The 20508-nt window shown below is 40.0% G+C and overlaps 1 protein-coding gene across 1 annotated transcript in view; it reads left to right on the top strand.

Annotated features, from left to right (window-relative positions):
- The window catches only part of vps8 (VPS8 subunit of CORVET complex), a 61879-nt gene extending 43568 nt beyond the window's left edge, over window positions 1-18311 (top strand). The window contains exons 26-45 of the mRNA XM_049601162.1: window positions 251-370; window positions 1637-1708; window positions 2148-2267; window positions 2502-2558; window positions 4705-4787; window positions 5585-5669; window positions 5848-5946; window positions 6854-6943; window positions 7542-7588; window positions 7700-7844; window positions 10071-10160; window positions 10457-10642; window positions 10771-10852; window positions 11576-11658; window positions 12637-12717; window positions 13026-13195; window positions 13706-13874; window positions 14258-14311; window positions 16110-16190; window positions 17087-18311. Of these exons, the coding sequence (XP_049457119.1) occupies window positions 251-370; window positions 1637-1708; window positions 2148-2267; window positions 2502-2558; window positions 4705-4787; window positions 5585-5669; window positions 5848-5946; window positions 6854-6943; window positions 7542-7588; window positions 7700-7844; window positions 10071-10160; window positions 10457-10642; window positions 10771-10852; window positions 11576-11658; window positions 12637-12717; window positions 13026-13195; window positions 13706-13874; window positions 14258-14311; window positions 16110-16190; window positions 17087-17212 (2040 nt within the window). The 3' untranslated portion in view covers window positions 17213-18311. The remainder of the gene's footprint in view (window positions 1-250; window positions 371-1636; window positions 1709-2147; window positions 2268-2501; window positions 2559-4704; window positions 4788-5584; window positions 5670-5847; window positions 5947-6853; window positions 6944-7541; window positions 7589-7699; window positions 7845-10070; window positions 10161-10456; window positions 10643-10770; window positions 10853-11575; window positions 11659-12636; window positions 12718-13025; window positions 13196-13705; window positions 13875-14257; window positions 14312-16109; window positions 16191-17086) is intronic.
- Window positions 18312-20508: the final 2197 nt, after the last annotated feature.

The following is a 20508-nucleotide window of genomic DNA, read 5'->3' as shown; positions in this document are numbered from 1 at the left end:
GAATTATCCCAAACAGTTTCACATACTAAGGTTACAGATTTTTGAGTAAATGAAAAAAGTGCTGCCGTTTGGTTGGTACTCAGTATCATCAAATACACTAAAAGGGTGCCCTCTGTTCATTTATTGCCTCTGTACTGCTGGGGGCTTGTGTTTGGAGGGTGGTGAGATCAGGATTAACACCACTGTTGTGTCATCTGAAGAAATGTAGTGGGCTAATGCCATGTGTGTGTGTCTGTGTGTTTTGTGTCAGGTGTTTGAGTTCCTTATCCGTCTCCATTCAGCTGACTCGTTAGAGGAAGAGGAGGTTTTCCCATTTATTCGAACTCTCCTCCACTTTGACACCCGGGAGTTCCTCAATGTCCTCGCTATGGTGAGATTTCTTTATATCATTTCAATTCTTGTTCTGATAAATGTGTCTTATAGTGGGTCATTAAAGTTCATTAATACCTCTGCGAAAATTTGTGGCTGAAGCCGAAGCCGAATAAAATTAAACACTTGGCCGAATACCGAATACCGTTGTTTAGTTTTTCATTAGTTTTTGCAGATGAACCCCCTCCAGATTAGTGTTGTCATGGTACCAAAATTGGGACCCACGGTATGATACCAGTGAAAATATCATGGTTCTGAGTAGTATCATGATACCACAGCAAAAATGAGGCAGATGTGCCTTTTGTCATTTATAAAAAGATAAATCACTTTTCTATAATACATCAATGATATTTCAATGGAATAAATTACTTACTGACTTATTCATACTTCAAAAACAGCATCAATAAGTGATTAACATAGGAGGGATCAAAATAAAATAAATAAATGAAATAAAAATCAACCAGCCACCCTCCTCTCCTGACAAGTAAAGAACAGTTCCTTCATAAGTAAAGAACAGTCCCTTCATAAGTAAAGAACAGTCCCTAAAGTGCGGTGAGGTTTGTGGACCATTACCTGCCACAAAGAGAGAACTGTGAACGGCTCGTTTCTCCTCTGACACGTCACATACCTGTGTGCTGCCACGGCTCGGCTCTTCAGGGCAGTCATGACGCCAAGAAGAGGACATTATTGGAGCCGGACTTCTCCGTCGCCAGTAAGCCTCATCTTGCACCGCGGAGCACTATGGCCGCCATATTTGACAGGAATATATTCCTGTCTGTGTCTGTGACCCCCGTTCAATCCACAGCCAGCAGGATTCGCCTTTTGTTTCTGCTGCTGGTTGAAATCTGTACTGGCACAGCGTGCTGAATGATTTATTTTGCTCGCACAAAACTATTTTTAGTCGCAAATGCGAGTGCGGTGATGGATGGAGTAAAATATCGCCACACTGCCGACATTTTACTCTGTCCGTCACTGCATACTGTTTGATTGCGTTATCAAAACACGCCGCTATTATTCGGCCTTGCTTTTCACTTATTCCACCGAATACCGAATGTGTGTTTTTTTGCAATATTCAGCCAAATATATAGGCCTTTGTGTTCTCATTATGCCTCTGTGCTGGTGACAGCCATTGCTGGAGGCATTATGTTTGGTTACCATGGGGTGGTGATTCTAGTTTTTCTACTAGATAATTTTAGTACCTCTGAAAGGTGAGATGCGCTTTGGCATTTTTTCTGTCATTTAAGATTTGGTTCTTACTCTTCTGTAGACATTTGAAGACTTTAAGAATGATAAGCAGGCCCTGGAGTACCAGCAGAGGATAGTGGACATCTTACTACAGGTAAAGTCACTGAAATTATTCCATCCTCTGTTGTGTTTGTTTCACATGATTGTTGAGAGTGAAGACAGCATTGAGCATAAAAAGTAGCTTGGTATTTTTGTCCTTTATTGAAACAGACAAAGTGATCTTGCAGAACCATTCACAGCACAAACCTTCTGCTTCACAGCAAATCAGAGAAAAAACTGGCACTAAACAGAAAATAATACAGTGACATGATCATCTTATGGAACTAGAGAATTTAACTACACAATATACCTCTGTTTTTCAAAGCCAACCACCCAATAGGACAGTATTTACTTTTTCATTTGAAGGGCTCCATGTTAAAACACTAGTGGAGTCATCATGAAAAAGGAGTGGTTAATATCATTGACTACTGTTAAAGTTGTTATCTTCTCTGTCTTCTTTTTGATTATATATGTATGTCTGTTTGGTTACCTAGGTGATGGTGGACAACCCAGACTTTACTCCATCCCAGGTGGGCGGGCTCTTCACTTTTCTGGCACGCCAGTTGGCTAAGCCAGACAACACGCTTTTTGTGAACAGGAAGCTCTTTGATCAGGTAACCAATCAGATCCCCCAGACACCCCAAGTATGTCATGATAGATAGTTTTATCCTGATATTTTCAACTCCAGTCTGACATGACATGATATGACATGACATTATAGCTGGTATTATATGACAGTATATACAATTAAACTTCCTAAAGACAAAACATGTGTGGGTCTCCTTTACCTCTGCATCATCCTCAGACAGTATTTACGTGAATAGCCAACCTCCTAACTGTCTTTCCAGGTTCTGGAGTTCCTGTGTTGCCCAGACGATGATTCCCGACACACTGAGAGGCAGCAGGTTGGTGAAGCAGGTCCCTGTTTGTATGTGCTGGGTAGTTGTGTTCTTGTGTGTGCTGTTTTTACTGCTGCTTTCATGTATGATAATGCTCTCAGAAAGATTATTGAGATCCTGAAAGCCTGTTCTGGACCAGTCACTAAAACACACACAGGAAGCAAAAAAGCATCTTGTCTAACAAGATAGCAGTTTGCAGAGCCACTTCATGTTGAAAGAATACTTCGTCTGGTAAATAAGTAAGGGTTAATGCCCGACAAGGTGTCCATTATCAGGAATTAATGGACGACGCAGAGGCGTGAACCGTCCGACGTAACTGTAACCGTGCTTCTGAGAAGTCCATTCATTTCTGATAATGGACACCTCGAAGGGCATTAACCTGTTTATACCATGGTCACTTACCAAAGAAATGAATATTAAATCAATTATTTATGCTTTAATGTGTTTTACAGTTAAAATCATGAGTTTTTCACAAGCCACAGCTGAGCGGACTATTTAATCTCTGTAGTTCACAGGTGTTTCCATGGAAACCCGCTGTGGTCGCAGCGTAGAGATCATAGGACTCTGATCAGTGAAGGGAAGTGAGATGATGGCTAAACGTTACGTGATATTATTCAGAAGATGATTATTTCAGAAAGCCAGTGCACTTCTTACTGCTTGTGTGTGACAGACTCTGGTGGTCAGAGGATGATGTGCGAAAAAAAACTTGAGATATTACTTTCATGATTCATTGGCATTCATTTATAGGCCCAAGAAAATTTGTTTCAAATAATCAACATCCAAATAGTAGTCTAGTCAAAATGGTTTTTAATTGCGACAAATAATTCGTAAGCATGTATTAGTCGAGATTAAATCATATAAACACATTAACAAATTAACGATTGTTTCCTATTTAAAATTAAATGCTACATTACCATTAATTTGAAGTGAAATTTGAAAGTGATATGGGTATGTCCATCATAGTAGCATTTGAAGGACGGAGATTGACAGATTGAGTACTGCTTGTTGGGACATTTGGAGACAACAAGATGTCGCTCCAGTCTGCTCTCACACCGATGTCCCATGACGGTCATGATCCGACGAGTTTCCAGGCCGGTGTCAGAGAGCCGACCTACAGCTGTGCTCCGGAGGCTGTGATTGGTGTAGACCCGCGACTCCTTGTGCCGTTTCTCCCTTTTCTTTTCATTCTCTAACCTCTCTTCTTCTGCATCCCAGTTATCAAAACGATCAGATTCACGAAATAAATTAAATGAAACGATAAAATCACTCATGATGCCCGTTGTAATCTGTTGCCTCTGCTCTGAGTCTCTGTTGCTATGGTTACAAACTAGCAGTTGAGCCAGCGCAATAATTTAGAACCTGTCATCAGGCAATTTGACCAGAACGTCTTTTTAGCTGTCCTATAACACCTTTTAATGGACACCCTGTAGCCAATCAGAATTGAGTATTCACCCAAACTATGGTATAACTATTAATATATCAATTTCTGACTGCATGTTACTTTGAGTTTGTAAAGAAAACTTTGTTTTTATCACATGCCCCCAAGGTGAACAGGAGAATCCAAAAAAGGGAAACATAGTGGGGACCACATTTAACAAAAGCACATCTATATCAAAACATCAGTTTAGAATTGTCATACAAGTGTAATTTATCCAGTTGTATGCTCAGTACCTCCCAAACACATGCATTTTTACCAAAATGTTGCAATATAAAACACTTTCTACAATGAGTAGCTGGCCCTCAGTGGGTCTAAGTACACATGTGTGTATGAGCTTGGCTTGAACAGAGTTTAAACACAGACAAGTACTCAGGCACGCTATTAAGCCATGCATGAGACTGTTTGTACTGACGTGCTTTAAATTGCAACATTTTAACAGATGTTTTCGTATAGTTTTGCAGCTGGTAAATGTGGTCACTGTGTTGTAAATAAAATTAAAATTAAGAATGTTTGAGCTTTTTGGATTCTTGACAGATTCAAAGTAACAAACACCAAGTAATGATATACAAACAGTCATTTGCAGGTGATGTATTCATTTAAATCAAATGTGTGTGTGTGTGTGTGTGTGTGTGTGTGTGTAATGTCTGCAGTCTGTAATTTGCTAGATGATGTCATGTCATCATGTTTCTGTTTTTTATTGTGATTGGTCTGTAGGTTCTGCTGGAGCTTCTCCAGGTCGGGGGTGTTGTCCAGTTTAATGAAGGAAGGCTGTTGGCCCTGGCAGAGAAGGCCAAGTTGTGAGTAGCTGACCAAAGACCAAAAGTGACCAATGCAATTTTAACATCTTGTACCTTTGCAAATTTTCCATGCCGTTTTTTTTAGGTTAGAATTTTGTAACTTTATAGGGTTATGAGCTTACGTTGTTGTTCTAGGCTATGCAAAATGTAGTTGACATATTCACTGGATGGAGCTTTCCAAAAGTGAAAACAACTCCTTAAAAATATAATGGCTCTTTAGCGTCTGTGTGTTCCACTTTCAGCTGGCCTCTAATTGTGTCAGTCTACTGTATGGTGCTGGGCAGATAGTGAACAGCAGGTCTATCAGAGCGTTCTCACTGGAAACAGCTGCCGGTTGATTTTGGAAACAGAGTTGCTGAGAGCACTAAGACTGAAGTAAACGTTATATTATGATATGTTTTGCCACAAAATACAGTATGTGAAAAGAGGCTAAAAGCTCTGTAAAGGTGAAGGTAAGTACAGAGTTGGTGATAATTCCATCTGGGGTTGTCACTATGAGGGACACCTTTTACATTGCACATTGTCCTCTAATCCTTAGCTGACTGTCAGTCAGTGCAGCTTTGACTCTACAATGCTGATATTTTTACATACAGTGACTCACCAATCATCAATCTTAATTATCCAGTTGGTGCTCAGTCTCAGTGCTGCTTTTTACTAATTTCTCAGGTCATCTAGACATTTTAAAGCTTTGGTGAGCACAACTACCTGTGAAAACATCAGAGGCAACAGGGGAAATAATTGACATTTTTCTGTGGTCTCAATAACATGTCTTTGTGCCTCCCTGTGTTTCCCTCCAGCTACCAAATCTGTGAATTTCTGTATGAGAAGAAACATCTGTACGACAAGATCATTGACTGCTACCTGAGAGACCCCCTCAGAAAGGTAAGAGCAAGACAGCTGGTAAAATTGTGTTCCATCTCAGCTGTAACAGGCAGCCCGGCTGTGTTCTCGATTGCTGTTGACTATTGTAATGTAATTGGCAGATGAAAATAAACTCTGTGTGTGTGTGTGTGTGTGTGTGTGTGTGTGTGTGTGTGTGTGTGTGCGCGCGCGCGCGCAGGGCGAAATCTTCAGCTACATCCACAATCTGCTGTCCATGCCTGGCTACATCCCAGAGGAGAAACAAGCAGTCAAGGCCAAAGTACTGCAACACATACAGGTCAGATCATACTCAGACACAAAAATATCATTATGACTTCATTCCTGGGAAGAGGGTCCTTCTCCTCAACCTTTTGCTCTAGCTTTTCCTTGGGAATCCTGAGGTACTCAAGAGGCAGTTAAGATATAGTTATATATAGTTTTTTTTTTTTTCTTTAAATCATCCCAGCAGATAGATAGAGACATGAGTGTGGCCTGTCTAGGTGGAGAGGATACACATCCATAACCCTGTTGTATTGTTAACAGTTATTATGAATTATTGCTTTGTTTAAAATCAGTCTTTAGTCTTTGTTTTTTTTTTTTTTTGTATTTAATTAAGCAATATTACACGAGAGGGAGTTCCTACGACCCCCTCACAGTCATCCTGCTATTCAGTACAGCAGCAGTCCCTCTTGTGTGACATTGCCTTTACACAACAGCTCTAGTATTTATTAGTTAACAGTACAAGCGACAACAGATTATGATTTGTTTGCTTATTTAATCATTTATTTGCATCCGCCAACATAAATAGTTGTTTGGTCGGACTGCGACTGAACTGTTGCCAAGCAACACATAAACATTCCCACACACTAGCTTGCTACTTACTCTAGGTCTACAGGTTACCACAGGTCAGCTACTTTGTTTAATGTACATTTATCTGTATGTTTCTATTTATTCTGCAACCAGTGATATAAGAGCGTGTTGACAGTTGCTTTGGTGGTGTACACGTGATTCAGATGAGTTAACAGCTTGATCAGACAGTCCCGTTGCGACATAGGTTGATGTCATATGTGCTCAACTGGAGGTTTGCAGTGAAGTATCCAGGATTCTGTCCTTCAGGTTATCCTCCTCTGACAACCATTCAGGATTTAACTCAAATGTTATTTGTGGAAATATGTTAAACTTTGCAGTGCAACATTTGTTCACAGGAGCTGGTGGCCCTTGACCCCATCAAGTCCGCTGAACTAGTGCTGTTTCACTTTGCCCAAGAGGTGCAGCAAATCATCTCTGAGCTTCAGGTAAGATCAAAATAGATAATGATTTATTATTATATCTTCCCTGTCTTGTGATATTATTACTGACAGTCTGGCTACAGACTACCAGCTTCAAATTATTACAGAAATACAAACACGTTTCTGCACTAACACTGCAGAGGGTCATTTTTACTTTTACTGTAGCCAACATCATGCCTGTCACAGAGTTCTTTAGAATATGACGAAAAAGGAAAAGAACAAAAAGTGTAAAAAGTAATTTGCCGGTTGCTGCCTGATGGTTCCTGCACTGTGTAAACAAAATGAGCAGATTGAAACCTGTTTGGGAAGCTTACTTTTACACTTTTATTACCGTTTGAGTGCTTTAAACAGTTGTACCCTCCTCAAAGGGTTCCACATTACTTTCTACTAAAGACACAAAAACAGGTTAAAACAGCACACACACAGTACATCTCCTGCCCAAAGGTGGGTTTATACTGACTGTCTGCCCACACATACCAACACATCTATAAAAGACTTTGCACACCTCCTTTTGTAGGTGGTAATAGTCACAACAAAACACTGTGACAGCCCATTGAGACAAGTTAATGTTACCCACTAAATCAGTTTCTCTCTCTCTTTCTAGGATGACCAGCTACTTTTCAAGTTCCTCAGCTGCCTCCTGGAGCCACGGTATAGTGTGATAAGTCTACTACCTCACTTCTCCATTTCTTTTAAAATTGCCCCCCCTCCTCCGTCTCCTTCTGTTCTTCCTCCTCACATCTCATCTGCTGTGTTATTTAGGGAAGGTCATCACTCAGGAGTCGTCCTGCCTCTGGAACGTGACCTCCATGAGCTTCTGCTGGACTTACTGTGCCGCTTTGCCCCCGAACAGCTCCTGAGCTTCCTGCAGACCTCCCAGCACTACAGACTGGAGGAGGCCATATATGTACGATCTACTATACTTTGATGATATGAACTGTGTTTGTGTACAAGAGTTTATTACCTGCACCGTGTTCATGTTGTGGGAACAACAGGAGTGGTTTATCATATGACAGAAAAGCAAACTAAACAAAGATGTGAACACAGTGACCATCACACTTGCTGAACATTAGCTTGTTAGCATTATCATTGTGATTATGATGGTATGTTGACGTTAGCATTTAACTCAAAACAACGCTGTGACTAAGGACAGCCTCATAAAGTTGATAACATGGCAACTTTGATTTTCAGTTCAGCACTGGATTCCTTCAGCTGATGACACCATCACAAGACTTCATAGATGTGTTAGTGATCAGGCTGTATTGTGCCTTAGTGTACATTCTCTCTACTAACTGTATTTACATTCTTTCATTCACTTTATGATAGTGATAGTGTGAAGGGCTGCCTTGTTTCACTAGACTCCATGCAGTTGCTGTATTTACAGTTTCATGCACTGTGAGAGAATAAGGCCGAAGTCAGCAGAAGGGTCCATCACTGATAGGCTGTGGAACCAGCACAAAGAAAAGGTCAAATACTCCCATTTAGGGACGGGCATTGTGAAGATTTTATCGACACTACTACTTTTATCGATACTTTATTGGTACTCTTATCAGTTCTCTTTCATTTCTAAATATTTGCTTTTTAGAAAATATATTTATATAATAAAGAATAAATTCAGAACAGGATTATTGAATATTTTAAACAGGACAAAATGTTGTTTCCGGAGCAGCAACAGTAATTTTTACCACAGAAGAGACACTTTATAAACAATATTCCTGACCTGACAATACTGAGTGAAGTTTATTATTTATCAGTCAGTCCTCCTGTCCTCTTTCCCCCTGTCCTCTGTCTTTATTTCCTCCTGTCCTCTGTCCTGCTCCCTCTCTGCTGATGTAATTCACCGTGTGCAGGTAACATTAGTGCTGGTAGAGAGAGGAGGGGCCATTTGTCTCAGCCAGCAGCTTAGTTTAAAAGTATCTACCCAATTTTAAGTGTGTCAAACTAAGTTAGTCTATATACAGACAGCTTTCATTTCAGCTCATTAGTAACAATTCGCTATTAGCTGAACTAACGTGCTGTCTAAACTAGTGTGTGTGTAAGACATAACGTCGCCCTAGTTTTTGCTGTCCCAGTGACAGGTAGAAAGCAACTACTTATTAAACGCTGCTCTGCTGTTCTGACTAGCAGTAAGTTCAGTGAACCAAATCAAAAATACATACTTTTCCTCTTACCTGTAGCCATGTTTATCAGTCTAGACTGTTTTGGTATGTTGGAGATATCAGCCACAGAGATGGCTGCCTACTCTCTAGTATAATGGAACTAATTGACATCCGGCTTGTACATTTAAAATACATTTAAAAACCTGAACAGCAATCTCGCTTTCCAGAAATCATAACCTGGTTACTCTAGATAATCAGCAGTTTCATGTAAGAACTATTTTCTTTCTACTGAACTAACCCTGCCAACCGTATCACCAAGCAGAGGGAAGCGTGCATCTACTGCTTGTTAACCTAGCACCACTAAGCTAGCTAATGTTGCAGCTCAGCCAAGGAGGACGCCATTAATGTTGATCTCTCACTCTGTCAGAAGCATGAGCCTCCCATCCATGTTATTGCATGCTTCCTTTTGCATGGTGATACAGGTGGTGGGTGTACTATGTATGTTTGTATTTTTTATTTTGGGGGTGAACTGTCCCTTTAAAAGGCACAGTGTGAAGGATTTAAGAGGATATATGGGCTGAAATGGAATATAATATTCATAAATATATATTAACAGAGTGGGTCCTCTTCCACAGAGTTTGCCATGTTGTTCTACAGTAGCCCAGAATGGACAAACCACACACTGGCTCTCCATAGGGCCATTCATGTTTTTGCGTCATTTACACACTTGGCACACGAAAGAGTTTCAGTTCCGCAACCTCACCGCTTGAGAGTAAATATTCAATGATGTAATGAAATGACTGACTGATTAAGAAAACGACTATCACCATAGCATCAAAAATATTAATATAATGAAAAATGTAATGGTATAATGAAAATGTATCCATCAAAGGAACTGCATCATACTGTGTATGGTAATTATTGTATTATCTGTACTGTAGTGATACAGCACCAGATGGGACCAGCTTACCTGTACCCGTGAGTGTGACAGCATGTGCTTCTCTATGTCTCTCTGTCCCTGTCTTTGACTCTAGGTAACAGAGAAGTACCACCACAATGAGGCTACAGCCTATCTACTGGAGAAGAAGGGAGATGTTCATGGAGCTTTCGCTGTCTTGTTAGAGGTAGATACACAACACCCACAGACTATTCATTGATTCGATTCATTAATGAACCAGCCATTTACCATGTTGACACATGAATACGAGGGCTCAATTGTAGTACCAATATATTGCATATCCACATATATCTGTGTGTATACGGTGCTGTTGAGTTAAAGCAGAAATTCATATAAAATGTAAATACCCAAGTACAGTGTCAGTAGCAAAAACTATACTGAAATACAGCAGTTAAATGTACTTACTTTCCATAGTGTTGTTTTATATAGCTGTTTAAAAAGTGCTTTAAACTCTCTCTGAAGACACTGAAGGAAAATCTGAACCTCCTCACTCCTGAGTGTGACAGAGGAGCTGATGAAGGAGATGGAGGACAGGAAGAAGAGGAGAGAGACAGTGAAATAACGCTGACAAGAGTAAAGAATTCACTGAACGACATCATTGATCTCTGTCACCGAAGCTCTGACAACCTCTACCAGCAACAAAGAGAGGTGAGAGTGTGTGTGTGCGTGTGTTTGTGTGTGTCTCTGTCTGTATCTGTGTGTGTGTGTGTCTGTGTGTGGGCGAGGGGGTGACAACTGTCTACTCATTTATTACTTTTTCTTCCCTTTTTTCACAGGTTCTGTGGTTTCCACTTCTGGAGACCATGATGGCTTCTCAAAAACTAGTAAAGGGTCTGAATGCCGACCACACATTTGAAGGTAAACACACATAGACACACACACACACACACACACACACACACTCTTATGAGCAAGGATGTCCCAAGTGTTTTTTCAGCCCTGGTCTGGGTCGAAGTCCTCTGTTTTTTCATCATGAAAACTAATGTCAGTGCTTTGCATTTAGTATGAGCAAGTCTTTGCTGCTCTCTGCTGGATTCAGCTCTTCACTTTGTTGTCTGTGCGCTGATCTGATTTTAATGTGGCATGGAAAAACATTTGATTCAGGTATTAAAGCCAAAAAAAAGCTAATTATATTGCTTTTATCATATGTTGCTTATTCAAGTATGACACAGTAAATGCATTCACAAAATGAAAATACAGATTAAAATGTACTTTATGTTGAATTTAATGATATGTCTTTGTTTATTTTTTATTTTCATTTCTCTATTGAACAGTTAAGGTTTAGAGCTGAGGGCAGTTTGAAATATTAGAGATAAAAGCAAATATGCAGTCCACTAAATGTGATTTTTTTTTTCATTACCTCTGACCAAAGTGTTCCAGAATCAATGTATGCAGTATTAAGAATGTCTGTGAACAGTTATGTCTTTATGATTATGTATGATCATGATATGATGGTGTTTTATGTAGCCATTGAGCACCCTTGTTTGTTATGTCTTAACCACCTACAACAGTATGACAGTGATGGTGACGCTGTTGATTAAGATGATATTCATTATGTGTGTGTGTGTGTGGGTGTGTCAGTGCTCAAGGAGCTGACCATGAAGGTGCTCAACTCGATGAGCAGCTTTATTTCTCTGCCTTCCATCATCCAACGAATACTGCAGGTGTGTATGTGTGTTTTGTTCGGCCTTTCTCAATTTTTCCTACTTTAAAAGGATTCCTCTGAGTGTCAGACAGTCGCTGCCTTACGCCTTGTTTCCACTTATGTATGTGTGCAGAGACGAGTCAACCGGAAGTTCATTAATTCCTATGGGAATCTGTGATATCTGATGTGCCCTCTGTAATTTTTAAATCCAGAATTTTCCGAGTATGTTAAAAAAAAAAAATTGCACTTTTGTGGTGGATTTCAGAGATACTGTTTGTGACAGTGTGCTAGCTTCCTCCAACTCAGTTGCCCATGTTGACTGTCAAGTCAGTTTGTATGATTTACATTGTGAATCTGAGTAATGTTATTCTGCTAAAATGTGGTTACACAATATATACAGTCAGATTGTCATTATGACTCTTTTATCCGTTCATACATCTTTTTAATGAAATATTTCACATACGTACTTGGCAAGCCAACATCTTCACTTAATTGTTGCCATGCGATATTGGTCCTGTTTTTGTCTCGATAATGTTCCAAGTGCATATTAAGCTACTGGATGGTGGCAAACTGACAAAATTAGCCTCTCCCCCATGGCTACAGGCAGTTTCTATCAGGTTTCTATACATCTGTGAAGAAATGCACTTCCTTGCATTGGACACTGGAGGCGTCATCCGTATATTTACAGCTCCACAAACACAAGTCACATACGTAACAGGAAACAAGGCATTACCAAGAACTTTCAAAAGTTTTTTGGACACTAATTAGAGCACCACCATCAGACATATTGGGGGTCAAATTTCTTGTGAAGGGTTTCAGTGTTTGAACCTTAGTAACAAAGTGTTAAATATGGGTTACTTAATGTTGAAGACAAATTATTAGTGCTGGACACAAGGGCTGTAATTTATGATTTATTAAATGGTTGATGTCCTTCTATACTGTAACTATAGTATGTACTCACATTGTGGGATGCTGCTGGCATACTTCTGTCTTTCAGGACCCAGTCTATGGGAAAGGAAAGCTCGCAGAGATCCAAGGTCTCATTCTGGGTATGCTGGACACTTTTAACTATGAACAGGTAAAGCACTGTCTGTATATTATGAGTAAATAACAAAGAAGTGCCTAAACCACAATTCAAATACTAGCTGTGTCAAACCTAATTGACAAATTCTATCAATACACAGTCCTAAGCAATGCCATGTAAGCTGTTAATATTGTCTGATGCTTGGTTTTTATTGCTGTGTAAACACAGCAGTGAAACAGACCCATATTTTTACTTTCGATCTGTGAGGAAAAACTCCGTTGATCTATATTTCAAATTCTCTTTCTGAATATGTTGTAATTGACATGGTAAAAAAAATACAGAAAAATACTTTTCTGTTTTAGACTTTACTTGAAACAACCACCAGCCTGTTGAACCATGACCTCCACTGGTCCCTGGCTCACCTTCGTGCTGCTGTCACAAGGGGACTCCACCCACGACAAGACCACTGTAACATCTGTCTCCAGCAGTACAAGAGAAGGCAGGACTCAGCTGAGGAGATCATTGTGTTCAGGTAGCACACACTGGAGGTGTTAAACTCCTGGACAACAGTAAAACACAAATGGCTTCTGTTTTTGATGGTGTGTGATCAAGGTTTGGCCAAAATGTAGCTCAAAAGATGCATATCATTTTGGCTTTGTGTTTGTATCCTCAATTCTTTTTAATGCTGATTTACAGTTTTATTCACATACACTTTGCAGCCACTTTATTAAGTACACCTGTACACTAATGCAATCAAATATAATTGGTCTATCATAACGTCTGCTTTTGTTTTTGACACTGTCACAGAGATGTCAATTCAGTCATAGGTTTTAGCATTGAGGTCTTATAGTTAGTGGTGTTGTTGCTCTGGACTGCAGTCTGTCCAGAGTTGTTTCTATTTAAGGCAGTTATGGAATTTATGGCAGAACATTTGTATTGAGTTGCAATTGATTGTACAGGTTTTTTTCTTTCTCATTTTTATGTGAAAAGCATTTCATGTTTACAGACACTGACTTGTGTATGTGTGTGTGTGTGTTGTTAGCTGTGGCCACCTGTACCACCTCCAGTGCCTGCAACAGAAGGACTCTGGGTGGGGCCCTTCCTCAGAGCTACAACAGCGATGGATCTGTTACAAGTGTTCCTCCAGCCAAGGAGGAAGGGGGGGGTCTACTACTGAACAAAAACGTGGCCGCAGCACGTCCCTGGCACAGGTGTGTGCTTGTTCTTGGGGAAAAAAAGAAAGATGTGGACAGACATGAAGAAATAACTAGTTTAGATAAAAGGATAATTCTGGTATTATTTTAAACTTAATTTGTCGTTATCAAATCAAGGTCAAGGTAAACTTTATTATCCCACAAGTGGGAAATTCATGTGGTCACCATTACACATTCCATTGTTACACAACCTACTGTATAGCATTAAAAACAATAAATACAAAACATTAGAAAAGAAAAACAGGGACAAGACAGACAAAACAGTAAGAACATATCCTGTGAAAAGAAAAGTGGGATTTTGTTATGACAACAATACTGCTCAGTTTAAGCACTGCAGCTTACAACCCTGACACAACCCTGTCCTTCTGTTTCGGTCTCAGACTCGTGTTACATCAATGCATCATGACGCAGGTGCAGAGGCTCACAGGAAGAAGGTAAGATTTATATATACATCTATAAATGTAACCACAGTGACAACAGCTCGTTGCCCTCCATCTTTGGCTCTGCTGGATATTGTTATGTGTTTTCTGACAGATTTTCAGACTTAAAGCCTAAAAAGGTCATTCCGGTTATTATATAGCAGGGCCTTATTTCCATCATTTAAAAAAAATATAGATACATTTATATATACATTTTATAAAAAATAGGACCAACAGGGTCCGACATTAACGGTTGCCCGAATGCCTGGTGCAAGCAAAAATAGCCGGCGGGCCAGCAGACCCTGCGCAGACATGCCCGATCGGGTGAGCAGCACCGACTCGGGCACACACACATACCGGACAGCCTCTCAGTCCTTACCCACTAACGTTAGCTCATGTACAACACAGGTACCACACAGAAACTTTTACAAAGGGTCATAATGTGCTTCTAGTGACTGTCAAATCGCCAGCGAACGTTGTTTTAAATGCGGACATGGAGAACAGCTGCCTGCTCTCATGGGACAAAGATCCTCTGAGAAGAAAGACGGTTCACTCTGCTCTGCCGCCAGGAACAAACTGGGAGGCAAAGATCCTCTCTGAAGAAGAGGGCTCACTTTGCTGCAGGGTTCACCAAAATGTTTTTTTTTTCTTTTAATAAATTGAACACACATTAAAGAACATACAAGATCCTGTAGAGAATTAATACATATAATACAATACAATAATCATTGTCAACTTAAATGAAGGAAGAGGATTTTTTTAAACTCAAATTAAATATTGGGGATTTATGTAAAAATATACATAGAGACATATAAATAATTATATAATTAAAGATATGTAGGCTATGTTAGGTGAATACTCCTGTCAGTGACCCTGACCACTGGCATTGGCAGAAGAACTGGAGTTGGTCCCCGGACGCTGCACTGTGGCTGCCCACTGCTCCCAGTGTATACAGTAGGATGGGTCAAATGCAGAGGTCAAATGTATGTAATGTGCTGAGAAAGGACAATAAAGAATCTTCTTCTAATAATGTCTTAATAACTAGGAGATAACAAAAGAATAAGGAGATAACAAAAGAATAAAGAGATTTCAAAGACTTAAAAAATAAGGGACATGAATCAAAACAACAAGAAACGAGATATATCCCCAGTCATGCACACCCAGTTTTAATAAACTCAGTGCTGTTTTTCAACACATATATTGTTTTGTCTTCATTCAATGTATTTAGCACATATTGTTATTGCGCCATTGGTTTTGGCCTTGGTGCCCAACAGTTTGGCCATGATGCCCCAATAAATTTGTATTTATCAAAGGCCAAAGTGGCCTTGCCCTAAAAATGACTTAATTCCAGGCCTGTAATCGTGTATTTCCTCTCCTGTTTCTGTCCTCGGAGGGGCCAGTTGCAGTGTGCTGCTTTTTTATGTGCTGCTGCCTCCATTGGCTGACTGTCTCTGCTGACGTAAGATATAAGTCATGAGCGAAAATATGCACCACACAGCCAGAAAAAGAACCTCTTAGGCAGGGCAAGTAAGAATTTAGATGGGGCAAGTAGACTTGAGAAGTACTTGCCCGGCAGGGCAAGTAGGAAAAAACCTTAATGTCGGACCCTGGCCAAAGATGCAATGAACTGGAATGATCTTTTTACATTCATTTGCAAACATGAAACCTGCTCTGCCACAGTACATAAAGTTTGATAGCAAAATTCTAATCTAGTTATTGTCAAGCAGGTGAGCACAGGGCAACAGGCTTGCTCTTTTTGCACTCTGTATGCCATGTAACAAATTATAGCTTAATGTTCTTTGTTGGGACCCAGGTGTTTGTTGAAGCAACGTTGGACCTTCAGCAGGAACAGTCCTGGGATCAGCTTCGCTGTTTGTACCGAGGACCATCCAGGGTAGGGAACCCTCCATTTTACATTTCTCTATCTGCAAATGGCCAGACTCATCACAGAAAGGCTTTTTTTTTTTTAAATTTTAATGATTAAATAGACCTGTTGGCTTTTTCTGGGATATCCTCAATGAGTGATACAGATTCTCTGCTGAGGGAATACATTATAAATGCAAACTTGTAGATCCATATGTTACATTATGTCACCGAACAAGGGTGGAACATATAGACAAGATAAAGCCATTGAATCCTTAATGAGAAACACTTGCTCTGTACCAAATGTATCTAAAAGAGAAGAATATTACCATCCTAAACTGTGTATTATTGAACAACTAGGGAGTCAACAAATGCTGCTTTTGGGGAATTGAATATGACTCGTCACTCTGTTCTACAGAATGCCCTTGAGTCGTCTGAGAAATGTTATTTTACCAGTGATATGGACACCGTTTAAGAACTAACAGCATTGACTGCAAATTACAGCAAAGGGCTGTCACCGGGGTATGCAAAATCCTGCAGACTGACATGTGTGTGCAGTTCGTGATAATAAGATAATAAAAAGAAGAGATATGGAAAAACATAAATGACATAGATCATATGTCCCCCCCACTCTCTCTGTCTCCCCATTTCACACTGTCCTATACATTAAAGGCAAAAAGGCCCAAAGAATAATCTTTAAAAAAAAACCCATTTAAATAAAAAAAAGAAAGAAAAGAAAAAGGTAAATATAATTGATATTTGAACTTGATGTCTGCCTTTGTGTTACTCTTGAACATGTACACTTACTCTTGTGTAGGAGGCAAATAGAGGTGATGTATTTCCTTTTGTAATTGTTTTCTCTCTCTCTCTCTCTCTCTCTCTCTCTCTCTCTCTCTCTCTCTCTCTCTCCCTCTGTCTTTCTTGCAGTTGTCCATCCTTTCAGAACTCTCCCACTGCCACAGCAGTGACAAGACAGGCCTTCTAATCTCAGCCCAACCAGGAACAGAGAATTTCCAGCTCAAACTCTCTCCTCCACCTCTATTGGAAGAGTAGCGCCATGACTAGTTGTGGATAGATGTTGTCTTCATTTGCTTAGACTTGAGTCAAGTGGGACTGGTTTGATATGATGTCATTCAAAATGTTTGATATTGATGATAATTAGTCACTTTGATTATTCTACTGAATGTAGCTTTAATTTCATCCATTGTTTCTGTACTACAGCTGGCTGAACCATACTGCTCTGATTTGCATGTTGAGACTGGGATGTCAGAGGTTGGAATCTAACATAAACTGCAAAGAATATTGTGACATTTTATTTTGACAAAGGGAAATGATGCTATTTGCAGTAAAAGGACCCAAAATACTTTGGACTCTCTTCTTTCAGGATGATAATATGAAACGCACTTTTTTAATGTAAAAGTTGTAGTGTGGTGATGTCACAATTATCCTGACCGCTTCTAATGGATAAATGACCTTTGTTGACTAAATCTAAAAACGAACTTATTCAAACTGATAAATGAATTTTCAAAAGATTTATCTTTTGTTTGATGTGTGTGGTGCATGCAGCAGAATTTTAAATCTGGGATTGGATGTTTCTTACTGAAATGCACCTTGGGAGTTGTGGTTAACTCTGGACACCTAGCATTAGTCCTCCCATTTCTGTCTCTATTGTCTGTGTATTTCCTCACTAAAATATGCTGCGTGACCTCAAAAGCTGAAATACTTCACTCTTCCTTTCTCTCTTCTCACCTGTGTTACCATTATAGACAGACCCAGTTCTCCTTCTTCTCTCCACATTTTTTCTCTGCCCTTACCTGTCAACATTATTTCCTGCGTACCCTCATCCTCACATTCTGGTTTAAAGCCAGAAGTACATGGAGATTCTTCAGAAATAAGACACAATTGATGGTTATCATGGATCATGAGAAGGCAATAACCAATGATGTTCACATAAATGAGTTAATCAGAGTTATATTGTGATTTGGTTAGAAATCTGAATGGGAGAAGGTGACAGAAGGTGGGGAAGTTCATTGCAAAGTACGTTTGTACTTAATGTTCATGTTGTTGAAAACTTGTACTTAAAACAAATGTGTGTCTACTCTCCTGTCTCTTTGCTCTTGAAAATTATTAAAATTGACCTCATTTTTTTGGATTATGGACCGCAGACTACCTACAACAGACGCATTCATTTGGACCAAAGCCTGAAGTATAACGCTGGTTTTTGAAGAATGGACTGAGTAACAACACTGGCTGAAAAAAGGAATGTCTTTTAGTACACACAGATGGTCAAAGTCATAGTCATTGGATTGGAGACTAAACCCTGGTCATACACTCAGGCAGTGAGGACAATAGACAGTGGAGAATTAATCAGTACAAATAGCAGTTAGACTGCTGATATTTTGGGTTTATCATGGATACTTTTGCAGCACTTTTTGAACTGAACATCTGCATGAGTCTCCATTAAAATCCACTAGAAACAGCTGTTCCTACATACACCTCTGCCTGCTGATTTTGACCGAGAATTATTAAAATCATTCATAGTGTATGCCTACAATACATATACATATCACAATAATCTCACCATCTCTCAACCCAAGCATAAAGCAGAACTTAAATTGTGTAAATGAGCCATCTTCCTCAATATATGTAACGTGAAATGTCACATTATAACATGCTAAATAAATATATTAATGTTTTTTTTTTTTTTTTTTACTAGTACAAGTTTCTTGTTATAATCTGAAAATGTCTTGTAAAAACATGAAAAATATCTCATTATAATGATAAACTTTTTATATTGCCTCATAATGATACTTGTTTTTTTTTGTTTGTTTTTTTTTTTCTGTCTCGCTTCAGTAGAGGTGCGTCTGGGATGCATCGGTGAGCCTCTTTCTGCCAGCTCCCACCCCTTATTCTCCAAGTTTCAGTTTTGCATTCTGGCTCTTGGCTCAGATTTCCCCCTGTTAAACATAAAAGATATAAGTACTATACATATATATATATAGCAAGGGCCTTGCTATAGAGAGGTCGCCATCTTGCGCCGCCATGTATGTACGGCAGACCGAGCGGACAATCCAGCCAGCCAGAGAACGCGTTTCGCGTGTATAAATGAACCAACGAAGACAGCAGGAGGAAGGAAGGAAGAAGGAGGAAACAACAGAGAGTGTTAGTAGTTTGTCGATAGAGAGTAGTGAAAAGTTTTTTTAGTTATAAAGTTTGCGAATGGACCGCACTTACCACGCAACTGGAGAGAATGAACCCCGAACTGTCATCTGTGAGGAAAAGAAGACGCAGCTTCACTCCTTGTGATGCACTCTCTGCGGCGCTTTTCCTCCTGGAGAAATATCTTCCCAACAGTGGCAGCAGTAGCACCAAATCCCATTCTGTGCATTCAGCCTCTCTTCTCACCCGCTCAGCATCAAACACATGGAGTTCCTCATCTGTATGCTCCGGCTCAAACAGGTATGGCTCTGGGTCTGTGTCCGCTACAAGAAACTCTTCAAAATCGCGTTCAAAGTCGTCCATTGCAGCTACTATAGTCCGGAGATATTGCTAGGCTAAATAAACAGCTGAGCTCTGTTTACCGGCTACGCTGTCAGTCAGTGTGCGGGCTGGAGATTGGCGGAGCAGAGAGGGGAGGGGGTCCCCACTCAGTGTGGTAAACGAGTATGTGTGCATGAAGTGTGTCTGTTACGCTAGAAGAGTCAGAGTTTGGGACGGAGTCTTTTACCCCCTGGAGTGTTACCGGAGTTTCTGGAGTGCTCAAATAAACGGGCCTTTTTTCCTGAACGCTCCTCTGGTCTCCTGCTCGTGAGGGATTCATTATAATATCGTAACATGGTTTAGATTTCTAAATAAATATTCACCTCGTCGCTAGATAGACCTACTCCTGAAAAACTCGTGTGCAAGGCTTTTTGTCCCTACGAGGCCACCGTCATTTACCCGGCGGGAGGGGTGACCGAGTGCAATCTAGAATTTGACCACTGATGTCACTGTTTTCAACCCCATTTTACATACTGGCCCTTTAACAGTTCATATCATATATTTCAGTTATTAGCTATTCATCCTGTGTTGGTCCTCCCTTGTACCAGCTCTTTGTGACAGCCTTTTTACGGGCTGCCAACAAGATTTTTATCTGTCTTCTCGTAACACAGTTCCTCCCGCCAGTAAGTAAGTGCTTAAGTAAAATATCATACTGTCTCTGTCTAGCCCAAAGATTTCATGATAACCATATGAACATTGACCCACAACAGTGCCATTTCAGGACATGGCTAAATACATGGGTATGATCCACATTTATTGCCCCACATCTTCTCCATCATGATTGTGCTGTAGACAGGTATTTGCTCTTA

This window comes from Epinephelus fuscoguttatus, linkage group LG16 (genome assembly GCF_011397635.1).
Source record: "Epinephelus fuscoguttatus linkage group LG16, E.fuscoguttatus.final_Chr_v1".
Classification (NCBI taxonomy): Eukaryota; Metazoa; Chordata; class Actinopteri; order Perciformes; family Serranidae; genus Epinephelus; species Epinephelus fuscoguttatus.
This window is presented reverse-complemented; position numbering and strand designations above follow the sequence as displayed.